General features: G+C 38.7%; 1 protein-coding gene across 1 annotated transcript; it reads right to left on the bottom strand.

Annotated features, from left to right (window-relative positions):
- On the bottom strand, window positions 1-957 carry LOC126502045 (olfactory receptor 10X1-like). Its single transcript, XM_050142803.1, has one exon. The coding sequence runs from the start codon at window positions 955-957 to the stop codon at window positions 1-3; it is 957 nt and encodes a 318-aa protein (XP_049998760.1).
- Window positions 958-13,891: the final 12,934 nt, after the last annotated feature.

Below are 13,891 nucleotides of genomic sequence, written 5' to 3'. Positions count from 1 at the left end.
TTAAACCAGAAACAATAGTCCAAGGTTATTTTTCAAGAATACTGTCTTTCTTGTGATCTTTCTAAAAGCATTCTTCATGTCCTTATTCCTGAGGCTGAATATGATGGGACTGAGGAAAGGGGTAATGATGGTATAAGGAACTGCTATAAGGGAATCATCTCCCCCGGAGGCTTCTGGCTTCAGATAAGCAATGGATGCAAAACCAAAGTGGATGATGACCACAGTGAGGTGTGAGGCACAGGTGGAAAATGCCTTTTGCTTACCCTCAGCTGAAGGGATCTTGAGTACAGAAGAGAGGATGAAGACATAAGTCAAGGAGATGAGCAAGAATGTACCCACTAAGCCTAACATCGACATTAGTGTTACAATGAATTCTGTGAGGTCACTGTCTATGCAGGACAGTCGCACAACTGCCCTCATGTTGCAGAAGAAGTGTCTGATGAGGTTGGGTATGCAGAAAGACACCCTGAATGTTAGTGCAATTTGTATAAAAGAGACCAAGAAGCCTCCAGCCCAAGCAGAGGCCACAAGCTGTCCACATGCAACATTGGTCATAAGAAGAGGATATCGGAGGGGGTTGCAGATGGCCAGGAAGCGATCATACCCCATCAAGGTGAGAATGACACAATTTGTTCCACCAAGGCCCAGGAAAAAGCACATCTGCAAGCCACAGCCAGTGACGGAAATGCGTCTGTCCCTGTCCAGGAGGTCTGCCAGCATCTTGGGGATGATAGTCAGGGTGTAGCAGGTCTCAGAGAAGGAGAGTGCACTGAGGAAGAGGTACATAGGGGTGTGGAGAGATCTGTCCACCCACGTCAGTCCCATGATGGTCAGGTTGCCCGCAAGAGTGAGAAGATAGAGGCAGAAGAAGATTACAAAGAGGAAGGTCTGTATATGTGGGTAAGCGGAGAAGCCTACGAGAATGAATTCCTTCAGGATTGTTTGGTTAATCGCCATTGCTTGGGTTCCTGAAATGTGAAAGAAGGAATGGACAAACCTTCAATCCTCATTCTTTAATATCTTCAAATGAAATAAATGATGTGTATAAGAAAAATCTTTAGACTTACAACATACAACCTGTTTAGTAAAAACTTAGCTATGCATGTAGATGCCATGATTTTCTAATCATCAAGTCCTTTCTTCATCAATAAATTATTAATGACATGACTATGTCCTGTGGGATCATTATGGTCTGTTATAGTACTTCATTTTCTGGTAATTTAACATAGGTTAAACAGTCCAATTGGTATTCAGACAAAAGTTGCTCAGATACATTAGCTGAGCTATATTTAGGTAAAACTCTCGACAATAAAAAAAATGCTGAGTGAGTGAGGACTCAGCCTGGGAAACTTACTCAGTGGATAATGCATTTGCTGAACAATCATGAGGATGGTAGTTCAAAATACAGCATCCAAATAAAAGTTGGGCAAGCCTGTATCCCAGCACTGGAGATGCAGAGACAGAATATCTGGGGTAATTGGACATCAGGGTATATGGAGCTGGGAATCTCTGACTTCAGCAGAGACCCGCCTCAGCAACTGAAGAAGAGAATAAATGAGAAGACACACAATGTCAACTTTGGGCCTTCTTGTATATGGGCACTCATGTGTACCCATAAGTGTATGCAAAAATTATACTCACACATAAACATAAAAGTAGTGATATAAAATAAAAGAACATACTGAAAGATGAAGGGACAATTAGGTATAACACAGACACTCATAAGTAATAAATACCCTCTAAGCATTGACTGAATAGAGACTGAGAGGGATTTCTAAGTGCTGTGGGTTACAGCTGTTGGAGAAACCTGAAGTGATCTTTCTTTTTGAAGAAGTTACGTAGGTCATAAATTATTAAAAAATGCTTTAAAAGTTGTTTTGCCTTTGATACTCTGAGAGGAAGGAAGCATGGAAGTTAAAATATCCCAGCATTCAACAAAACATGGCATATCAAGTTGCACTAAGTACCTCTCTATGTATTAAGGCTGGGCAAGGAGACTGAGTAGGAGGGATAGGTCTCAAAAACATGTAAACGTGTTGGAAACAGTCCCCATTCCCACTGTTAAGCGTCCCACAAGAGGACTAAGCTACACAAGTGTAACATTTATGCAACAGCCTAGGTCAGTCCCATGCCAGCTCCCTGGTTGTTGGTTCACTCACTATGAGCCCCTATGAGCCCAGTTTATTTGATTCTGAAAGTTTTCTTGTGGTGTCCTTGAGGCCTCTGGTTCCTACAATTTTTTCTCCCCCTCTTCTGCAAGACTTCCTGAACTCTGCCTAATGTTTCAATGTGGGAGATCTGCCCTTTAGTAAACAGAAATGGAGGGGGAGTGGTTGGGGATGGGAATAGAGAGGGGATTTGGGTGAGGGACTGGGAGGAGAGGAGGGTGGGGAAGTTTCCCTGGGATGTAAATAAAAGTAAATTTATTAAAAAGCATCTTAGCATTCGATTTGAAAAGAGTTATTTATTATAAAACAGCACAGTTCTATATTGGAGATATATACATATATAGTTAGCATTGCCCCACCGTCAAGACTAGATACAGCACAGAAAAGGAGGCAGAAATAATGCAAGAGCCAGACTATGGGGAGGATGCTTTGAGTTGCTGTCTTAGGCACATTATCTGGTGACTCCAATCATGATCTTACACCTGCACAGGATTGAAGCAGCCCAATTCCTAGCATGTATACCTGATGGTCTCCAGACCTGTTTACATTTTGATTGTCTACTGGCAGTGGATTGTTTCTGGAAGAGAGAAAAAAATTAACCTTCGATGATTATTTGGCCACTAGTAGGTTACCCATACTCTAGTGGGAACACTCATGCTCATATGGGTAGCTCTAATTAGGCTTATTAAACTATAAAAAAGGAAGATGTGGGACAGTGTTCATATTCATACTTCATTATACTTCATTGTATATATGCATACATATTACATATATATTACACACACACATATATATGTATGTATATATATATGCAATTTTCAAGAAATGAGAAAAGAAATAAAAAGAACACCCAAGATACTCAGGATTAATGATTAGATCATGTGATATTGAAAAACTCTGTCCAACACAGAAGATAATGAGATTGTGCTCACTGTCTGAGTGCTCATATCATCACTAAAAAGAATGAGAGAGATGCTGTGGAGTCTCTCTGTGGATTCTTCAGTAACTCTGATGTACTTAATCTTATTCTCCCCTGACTTCTCCAACATGATGGCTGTCTATATTATTAATATATTCAACTTTTCTATTATGCAGAGCTCATTTTCCTGTCTTGCACGTCAATGTATTTTATAAGTAGCATTTACAGAGTCTCCATTTTCCAAATTATTTCAAATGTTTATTGGTGTTTCACTTCACTGCATAAATATGAAGTGCATAAGACAGCTGTGATCTGCGTAGGACGGCTGAGATTACCTTACTTTGGAAATAATTGTATCTAGGAAGAGGCATATTTGTAATAGGAAACACACTGTTTTGATTCCAACTCTCCATTCTTTCCACTCCCTATTGTTTTCCTTTCAAGGATGTGACCATGGTCATCATTTCTGTGTTTCTCAAGGTGATTCTGCAGAACACTTTAAGCAGACAGGAATTCTTAGTGAGTGTTGGATGGATAAATTAAGAATCAGAAAGTGACTAACCGAGAAACAATGTCTGTTTTACTTTTTCAGTACTGTGAGTTTTGAACATGTAGAATACAGAGCTTCCATCGTCTTTAGATTTGTTCAGTTTAGATTAAGCTTCTTATGGCAGAATCTGTCTTACCATTGTCAGAAGAGGTACAGAAAAATAATGTAAACATCTAAGTTATCCAGTGATGATATGCAACCCTGTGGACTCCACCTCACATGTTTCTTTCATTCTTTTGTCTTATTGCACTTGCTTCAGTTATCTTTCTTCCCATGCCATGTACAAACAACGTGCCCTAATCTTTCACCTTCCGTTTTCCCTTTGTCATGCCGTCTCAGTACCTTCCTATCTATAAATAACCATTTCTCAGTTGGAAGGTAGGGAGTTCATGTTCTCTTCATAGGTATTTTATAGAGGCTTGTATTTTAGGAAACCCTGGCCTTCTTCAGGAGCCTTTCAGCGTATGCCTCTTTAGGATCTGAGTACACCCTAAATCTTCCAGGTCTCAAAATTTACGTACACAGCATTACTCCATTTACTGATAGGATTACTTTTCTGTAGCATTCTGGGCTTTCACTCTTTTCCTCCCAGAGAAGTTAGGTCCCTAAACCATCACAGATTAGGGGTTGTTTGCAAAGTTGTCATTACTATTAGAAGCATTTTCAATTGCTAACACTGGTGTGTTGACTCAGGCCTGTTATCCTGTAATTTTAGCACACGAGAGGTTGAAGCAGGAGGGTTACATAAGCTCAACAACTCCCCGGGCTAAACAGTAAGTTGGAGGCCAACATTGGTTAATGTATAATATCATGTATTGTTCATTATTACTATTTTTTTTTTGAAAACCTGGGAAGATCACACAGCAGTTAAGAACACTTGGTGCGGCCGAGCGATGGTGGCGCACGCCTTTAATCCAGCACTCTGGAGGCAGAGGCAGGCGGATCTCTGTGAGTTTGAGACCACCCTGGTCTACAGAGCTAGTTCCAGGACAGGCTCCAAAGCCACAGAGAAACCCCGTCTCGAAAAACCGGAACAAACAAACAAACAAACAAAAAAGAACACTTGGTGCATTTCCTAGGGACCGTAGCTCAGATTCCAGCATCCACATAAGAAAGCCTACAAATGACACTATCTCCAGCTCCAGTTATTGGATCCCACCTCATCTTCATATTTTGAAGTCTTCACTAAATCTACTGTGACAGTTCAGTTTGGGTTATCAGTCTGTGGTGAAGAGAATTACATACGCTCTTCAATGACAAACGGAGGTAATGAGGAGGGACTTAGTGCTGTCCCACAAATTCTTTCTTTCTGTGGTTACAAGTAATTATGAATGAAAGAGAGCCAGCAGACCGAAAATACTTTCCTACCTTTCATTTATTTAAATTCCAAAGTGAAGTCACTGCCATGGATGTATTCTTCTGGAAGAATACATCTTCTTCTCAGTCTCTGTGTCATCATCTGTTGCTTCCACTCATAAGAAATAAAGACCGAGCTAGAAAAACCACTGGTTGACGACTCTGGATTCTTTTATTGATTGCTGTTTGTTTGGTGACCTGAAGAAAGGTTGCTGGACCTTTTGCATTTGAATATCTGCACTTGGCAAGGACAGAGTTTTCTGAGTTGGTGCAGCTTTACCTTTTCTGTGGCTCGTGAGCTGTGTGATATGAGGGCTGAGTGGTGAAGTAGCCTGAGCTCATCCCTCTCCACCCACTAAATGACTGCGGGTAGAGCCTTGCTTTCTGTCGCTGTGAGAAGCTGTGTGATTATTATCAAAGGTTGAGGCTCCCTAGCTCTTGAGGTTTGTGTGGTTCTGGTTAGGGGAGCCCTGGAGATCCCTGTTGTCTTTCGTCAGAGAAGGAAGAAAACTTTTCTTCCTCAACTTTATAATTTGTTCTCATTAGTTATGTGTAACATGCAGCCTCTGAAACATTCCTGCAAATCCTCGGGGATTTGCTGAGTGCAGAGTTCATCATGCCTGCAAACAATGCTTTCTGCTGCTCAGTGGTATTTGCCTGGCAGGAAGCCCGAGTAGAAACTGGGACCCACGGTGCTCATTGAGTTTTTGTCTCTGACACAGGTGCTACTTTGAATAAAACTTTATTAAGTCCCCTTCTTCTTATTTCTTATTTAGACTTTGACCGCAGGCTGCAATGGCCACTCTTGATTGGCCTATATAAGCTAGTTGTAGCAAAAATTCTTGATATGTCAGTTCAGAGGAAAACTCCCATCTGATTAAATGTATCCACTGCTTTCCTCCAGGTGATGTCTGATTATCCCAGACTGCATTCAACAAGAATTCTATTAGATCAGTTTAGCAGGAAACCCCTTTGATCCAGCATATGTCGCAGTAATTTCTCACCCACAGAAATCCCTCCCTGTGCCATGGCTACATCTCTGCGTTTTCCACTCTGTATAAAAAGTTGTGCCCATGCTCCATTTTTACGTGGATTGTTTTCTTTCTTGATGTTTTGCTTTTAGATCTTTGTATATTCTAGATACTAACCTTCTTTCAGATTTATAGCAAGTAAATATTTTTCTCATTCTGAAGGCTGTCTCTTGACTCAAGTAATTGTGTCTTTTGCTACATAGGAACCCTTTCCTTTCCTGAAGTCCCATATATTAGTTGTTGGTCTTTTATTGCTTTTATTGAGCTATACATTTTTTCCCACTCCTCTTCTTTCCTCCCCTCTCCCCTTCCACCTTACCCCTTGGCCCACATGATCCCAATTGAATTAGGAGACTTTTCTCTTTTCCTCCTTCCTAAGTGGGTCCTTGTGTCTCTCTCTTAGGGATTGTTTGTTTTCTAGGTTCTCTAGGACTGTGAACTGTAGGATGGTTATCCTTTGCTTTATGTCTAATATCTGCTTATGAGCGAGTACATACTACATTTGTTTTTCTGGGTCAGAGTTACTTGTATCAGTATGTTTTTTTCTTTTTCTATTCATTTGCCTGCAAATTTCAATTATCATTTTTTTTACTACTGAGTAGTATTCCACTGTGTAAATATACCACATTTTCCTTTTCCATTTCTTTTTTTTTTTTTGTTGATGGGCATCTAGGTTGTTTTCTGGTTCTGGCTATAACAAACAATGCTGCTTGTTGCTTTGAACATAGTTGAGCACATATCTTTTTTTTTTAAAGATTTATTTATTATGTATACAACTTTCTGCCTCCATTTATACCCACACACCAGAGGAGGGCGCCAGATCTCTTTACAGATGGTTTGGAGCCACCATGTGGTTGCTGGGAATTGAACTCAGGACCTCTGGAAGAGCAGACAGTGCTCTTAACCACTGAGCCATCTCTCCATATCTTTGTTGTATGATTGAGCATCCTTTGATTACATGCCAATGGTGATATTGCTGGGTCTTGAGGTAGATTGATCCCTCACTTTCTGAGAAACTGCCGTACTGATTTCCAAAGTGGCTGGACATGGTTGCACTCCCACCAGCAATTCACGAGTATCCCATGTACTCTGCATCCTCTCCTGAATAAGCTGTCATCAGTTTCTTTGATCTTGGCCACCTGACAGATGTAAGGTGGAATATCAGAATTGTTTTGATTTACATTTTTCTGATGGCTAATGAAGTTGAGCATTTCCTTAAGTGTCTTTCAGCCATTTGAAATTCCTCTGTTGAGAGTTCTCTGTTTAGGTCTGTACCCAATTTTGTTTGTTGAATCATTTGTTCTTTTGATGTCTAGCTTCTTGAGTTCCTTGTATAATTTGGAGATAAGTCTTCTGTCAGATTTCAGGTTGGTGAAGATATTTCCCATTCTGTAGGCTGCTTTTTTGTCTTGTTGACCATGTCCTTTGCTTTTACAGAAGCTTCTCAGTTTCAGGAGGTCCCATTTATTGATTCCTGCTCTCAGTATCTGTGCTACTGGGGTTTTATTTAGGAAGTTGTCTCCTGTGCCCATGCATTGAGGGCTACTTGCCACTTTCTTTTCTATAAGTTTCAATTCAATGTGGCTGGTTTTATGTAGAAATCTTTCATCCATTTGAACTTGAGTTTTGTGCATTGTAATACATATGGATCTATTTGCATTTTTCTACATATTGATATCCAGTTATGCCAGTACTATTTGTTGAATATGCTTTCTTTTTTCCATTTTATAATTTTAGCTTCTTTGTAAAAAGTCAGGTATTCATAAGTATGTAGATTGATATTTGGGTCTTCAATTAGATTCCATTGGTCCTCATTTTTTTGCCCAAACCAAGCTGTTTTCATCACTGTAACTCTATAGCAGAGTTTGAAGTCAGGGGTGGTGATTCCTCCAGAAGTTCCTCTATTGTACAGGATTATTTTGACTATTCTGGATGTTTTGTTTTTTTCACGTGAAGTTGAGTATTGTTCTTTCAAGGTCTGTGAAGAATTGTGGTGGGCTTCTGATGGGTATTGCATTGAATTTGTAGATTGCCTTTGGTAAGATTGCCATTTTTACTATGTTAATCTTATCTATCCAAGAGCATGGAAGATCTTTCTATTTTTAAATGTCTTCTTTGATCTAGTTCATCAAAGATTTAAAGTTCTTGTCTTACATGTCCATCACTTGTTTGGTTAGAATTACCTCAAGATTTTTTTTATGTTATTTGTGGATATTGTAAAGGGTGATATTTCTCTGATTTCTTTCTCAGTACATTTAACATCTGTATACAGGAGGACTACTACCCCCCTTTTTTGCGTGTGTTCATTTTGGATCCTGCTGCATCGCTGAAGGTTGAAGGTGTTTATTAGTTGTAGGAGTTTTCTGGTAGAATTTTTGGGGTTACTTATGTATAGTATATCATCAGCAAATAGCAAAAGTTTGGCCTCTTTTCAATATGCATCCCTTGATCTCCTTTTGCTGTCTTTATTGCTCTAACTATAAGTTCAAGTAATATATTGAATAAATGTGGGGTGAGTGAACAGCCTTTTCTTGTTCCTGATTTTAGTGTGATCACTTTGAGTTTTCCCCGTTTAGTTTGGTGTTGGCTCTTGACTTGCTGTATATTGCCTTCATTATTGTTAGGGATGTTCCTTGTATCCCTGATTTCTCCAAGACCTTTATCAAGAAGGGATGTTGAATATTGTCAAAGGTTTTTTCAGCATCAAATGAGATGATCATCTGTTTATTTTTTTCTTTCAGTTTGTTTATATGGCAGATTACATTGCCAGATTTTCATATGCTGAATCAGTCCTACAATTCTGGGATGAAGTCTACTTGTCATGGTGGATGACTTTTCTGATGTATTCTTGGATTCAGATTGCCAGTATTTTATTGAATATTTTTGCATCAATGTTCACGAGGGAGATTGATCTGTAATTATCTTTCTTAGTTGTGTCTGTGTATAATTTGGGTATCAGGTTAACTGCAGCCTCATAAAAAGAGTTTTGCAATTTTCCTTCTGTTCCTATTGTATAGAACAATTTGAGGAGTATTGGTATTAGTTCTTTCAAATTCTTGCAGAATTCTGCACTGAAACCATCTGGTGCTAGGCTTTCATTTGCTTGTTTGTTTAAGAGACTTTTAATGACTGCGTCTATTTCCTTGGGGGTTATAGTTCTATTTAAGTTCTGGTCTTGCTTTAATTTTAGTATATGGTACCTATCCAGAAGTTGTCTAGTACCTTTTCCAATTTTGAGGAGTACCAGTTTTTTTTTCTGTTTTTCTCATATCCCCTTTTCATTTCTAATTATGTTAAGTTGGATATTCTCTATCTCTCATTTGGTTAATTTGGATAAAGGTTTGTATAATTTGTTGATTTTTCTAGATGAACCAACTCTTTGTCCCATTGATTTTTTTGTATTGCTTTTTTTAAATTCTATTTTGCTGATTTTAGCTTTCAATTTGATTACTTCCTGACATCTAGTCCTCCTGTGTAAGTTTGCTTCTTTTTGTTCTAGAGCTTTCAGGTGTGCTGTTAACTCTCTAGTGTGAGATTCTTTTCAGCTTTTTTTAATATTATTTTTTTGAAATATTTATTTATTTATTATGTATACAATATTCTGTCTGTATGCCTGAAGGCCAGAAGAGGGTGCCAGACCTCTTTACAGATGGTTGTGAGCCACCATGTGGTTGCTGGGAATTGAACTCAGGACCTTTGGAAGAGCAGGCAATGCTCTTAACCACTGAGCCATTTCTCCAGCCCCCTCTTTTCAGCTTTTTAATATAGGCATTTAGTGCTATGAACTTTCCTCTTAGCACTGCTTTCATTATGTGCTGTAAATTTGGATATGCTTTGTATTCATTTTCATTGAAATTTAGGAAGTCATTAATTTCTTTCTTTATTTCTTCCTTGACCAGTGGTGATTCATTGAGCATTGTTCAGTTTCCATGAGTTTGTGGGCTTTATGCAATTAGTGTCATTGAATTCTAACTTTAAGCCATGATGATCTGATAAGACACAGGGAGTTTTCCAAATTTTTTCTATCTGTTGAGATTTTTTTGTTACCTAGTTTGTGGTCGACTTTAGAGAAGGATTCGTGAAGTGCTGAGAAGAAGGTTTATTCTTTTGTGTTTGGGTGAAATGTTCTATAGATATTTATTAATCCTATTTAGAGCATAACAGTTCCTTTGTTTCTCTGTTAAGTTCCTGTCAGCAGACCTGTGGTGAGAATGGTATGTTGGAATCGTCTATTGTTCATGTATAGGGCTTGATGTATGATTTAAGCATTAGTAATATTTCTTTTACAAATGAGAGTGTTCTTGTAAGTAGAGCATAGATTTCAGTATTGAGACTTCATCTTGGTGTATTTTTCTTGTGATGAAATGACCTTCTTCATATCTTTTGACTAATTTATTTTGAAGACTATTTTGTTAGATATTAGAATAGCTATACCAGCTTGTTTCTTTGGTACATTTGATTGGAATTTTTCCCAACCCTTTACTCTGAGGTAACGTCGGTCTTTGTAGTTGAGGTGAGTTTCTTACATGCTGCATAAGGATGGATTCTGTTTTCTTGTTTTTTTTTTTTTTTTTCTTTTTTCTTTTTTTTTTTTTGGATTTTCGAGACAGGGTTTCTCCGTAGCTTTTTTGGTTCCTGTCCTGGAACTAGCCATTGTAGACCAGGCTGGCCTCGAACTCACAGAGATCCGCCTGCCTCTGCCTCCTGAGTGCTGGGATTAAAGGCGTGTGCCACCACCGCCCGGCGGATTCTGTTTTCTTATCCAGTCTGGTAGCCTGTGTCTTTTTATAGATGAATTGAGTCCATTGGTATTAAGGGATATTAATGACCAATGATTGATAGTTTCTATTATTATTCTTTTTGTTGTTATTGTTGGTATTGTGTGTGGGTTTTTCTTTTTTGGAGTTACTGGTGTGGAATTGTCTATTTTGTGTGTTTTTGTGGTTGTAGCTAAAAGTTCTAGGGTTGAAGTTTTCCTTCTAGTATTTTCTGTATAGCTGAATTTGTGGAAAGACATTGATTAAATATGGTTTTGTCATTGGATATCTTGTTTCCTTTGTCTATCATGATTGAAAGTTTTGCTGGCTATAGTAGTCTGGGTTGGCATTATGGTCTCTTAGTATCTGCATGATACCTGACTAGGACCTTCTGGCTTTCATTGTCTGTCCATCTTTACTTGCTAGTATTCATCACCAGGAGTCCTTGGTCTGTATTGAGGCCTCTGGTTACTGCTACACTATTGATAATGGGCTCTTACTGGGGTCTTCTTGGGTTTCTTGTTGTTTTTGTCATGAGATGCTTGTGTTTTGGATTTGTAGGTTCCTCCCTTCACAGGTTTATGCATTTGGTATGTCGGGGTGGGCCAATTCCTAGCCCTTATTCTGGGCCTCAGTTGGTCATCTTGCTAGCTTTACCTCACTGTTTAACATATACTAACACTCACCTCTCTGTTTTCCCATCTAGAAGAAGTATAGACTTCACTCACTCAAGTGAAACTCCTTGTGATTTATAGAAAACCTAACTGAAACTGGTATGATTTTCACTTCTAGGAAGAAGTATTTGACCCATGACTCCCCCTTAGTACAACTGAAAGCCAGTTTTATACTAAAACAGTGATTTGAAAGATCTCTGAAGGTTGGAGGGACTCTGTAACTGAAAGGAAGACACAGGAGCAACTTATGACAAGAAAAGGCCATGTGAGAGGACTAACCTACCCCTATGAGTCTGTAATTAAGTGCTCCAAGGCCCTTGGTGGAGTAGTATTAAGTATGCATCACTATGAACTGAAGATTCCTGCAGGCAAATCAATTCTCTTTCTGATTTTCTCTATGAGAAGTTTGGTGGAAACTGGTATTCCATTTAAACTTGGAAAGACTCAAGGGGAGTTGGAATTTTCCCACTCCCAGAGGTGCCTGGTGAACTGGAGGCTTTTGGAGTTTCATATAAGAACACTTCCTGGATGGCTAGGATGGTATAAACAGAAACACGATGGGAAAAGGAAATTCTGAGGAAGTTCTGAGGAGAAGTTTCTTTCCACCTCCAGTGTGAACAGAGGTTGAGTGTAGAACTAGACTTCCAGGATCAACTGATCAACTGGTAGTGAAATTTTGATTTCTCACGTTCCCATGGAATGGTACCAGGAAAAAAAATGAGATAAAATGAGAGATTTAAGTAAGATCAGAATTGTTATGGTGTGATTATCAAGTTTCCAGTCACTCATAATATGAACCAGAAAATCTTCAGTCATTGTTTTTAAATCTCCCATTTCTTTGGTGACATTTCTTATTTGCTGAGTATATCTCCAATGCATAAACCTAAAGAAATACACCCTAACACATCGGAACCAAACACAAATCACCTTAAAATCATGAAGAAAAAGACAGGATTGTGGTTCAACTATAGAATGTGCCCACAGGCCTTTGTGTTTGAGTACCTGTTCACTGTTGGTGGGGCTGTTAGGAAAGTTTGTGGAACCTAGCAGAGGCAGAGCACCGCTGGAGGAAGTGAGTGTTGGCAGGGCTTGGTTTAATAGCATAACCCCACTTCTTGTCTATTATGTGTTTCCTGACTTTGGATGCAATATGACAGCAACCCCAGGCATGTGCCTCTATGCCTTTCCACCTTTAATAAACTGCACCCCCTTTCAAACTGTAGCTGAAATAACCCCTTCTTTCAGTAGACTTTCCCAGGCATGTATTTTGTCTCAGCTACAAGAGAAATAACACAAGAGATAAACTAAATTGAAGCATCATAGATTTCTCATAAAGAACTAAGAATGTGATCTGATTTTGCAGAGATAATTGTTTTTGCAATTGATAAGTGACATATTTTCAGATTAATAAGGCATGATCATTGTAGAAAATTTGGATTTCTAAATTAAGAAACATCTCCATCTTACTAATTCCTTGAATATTAGATACAAATAGTTTAACTTTGACACTGATTCCATTTTAAGCTTTTAATAGTGGAGATAATGAACATTCATTGGGAGATTACTGACACCACAGCACAACGCAATTGTCTTGTTTTAAAAAGCCTGTCTTATTTTAGAACTGCCAAATCTAATATTTTGTTTGGTTAAAAGCTTATTCATCATAAAACAGAAGTAAGGAGACTTAACACTCAGTCAAACTGGATACCACATTAAAAAGTAAAATAATAACTCGATCAAGTTAATTTTATAATGTATATTGTCTCTAAACTGCAAGGATTTCTTCCATTCTCTCTTCAGTGTGTAACTATGATTCAAGAAGACATTGTTGAGCTTCATTATGTACATTTTGCATTATTAAATCAATACTGTTTTAAAGTTCAGTTTTTATTTGCATACAGCAAAATGAGCAGAACAGGACTGATTTGCTGGTGGAGAGTGCTTGCTCAAGACCAGAGTTCAGTTGTCATCACCCACACTAGAGAGCTCACAACTGCACCATAGCTCTAGCTCTAAAGGATGTGATGCCCTCTTCCGGCCTCCATAGTCACCTGCACATACGTGCCATTCATTCAAGTATACTTACACCCATATATAAAAATAAGCCATAGGAAAAGCAAAGACGTTTATTTGTTTGTTTGTTTTGAGACAGGGTTTCTCTGTGTAACAGCCCTGGCTGTCCTGGAACTCACTATGCAGATCAGGTTGGTCGCTAACTCAGAGATCTCTCTGCCTCTGCCTCCTGAGTACTAGGATTAAAGGTGCGCACCACCAATGTCCAGCTCTGTTTTCTTCTTAATGATTATATTTTCATTAAGAATAAAATATCAAAAAATGAAAATATAATTTCTGACTCAAAAAAGCAAAGAGATGCTAAAGTATATTCTTTGAGCCAGAGAGGAGCTCGCCCATGCGAACTTGTTACAGAAAAGCGTG

This window comes from Alexandromys fortis, unplaced genomic scaffold (genome assembly GCF_014885135.2).
Source record: "Alexandromys fortis isolate MF-2015 unplaced genomic scaffold, M_Fortis_MF-2015_v1.1 scaffold_51, whole genome shotgun sequence".
Classification (NCBI taxonomy): Eukaryota; Metazoa; Chordata; class Mammalia; order Rodentia; family Cricetidae; genus Alexandromys; species Alexandromys fortis.
The sequence above is the reverse complement of the archived record's forward strand: the minus strand, read 5'-3'. Positions and strand labels throughout refer to the sequence as shown.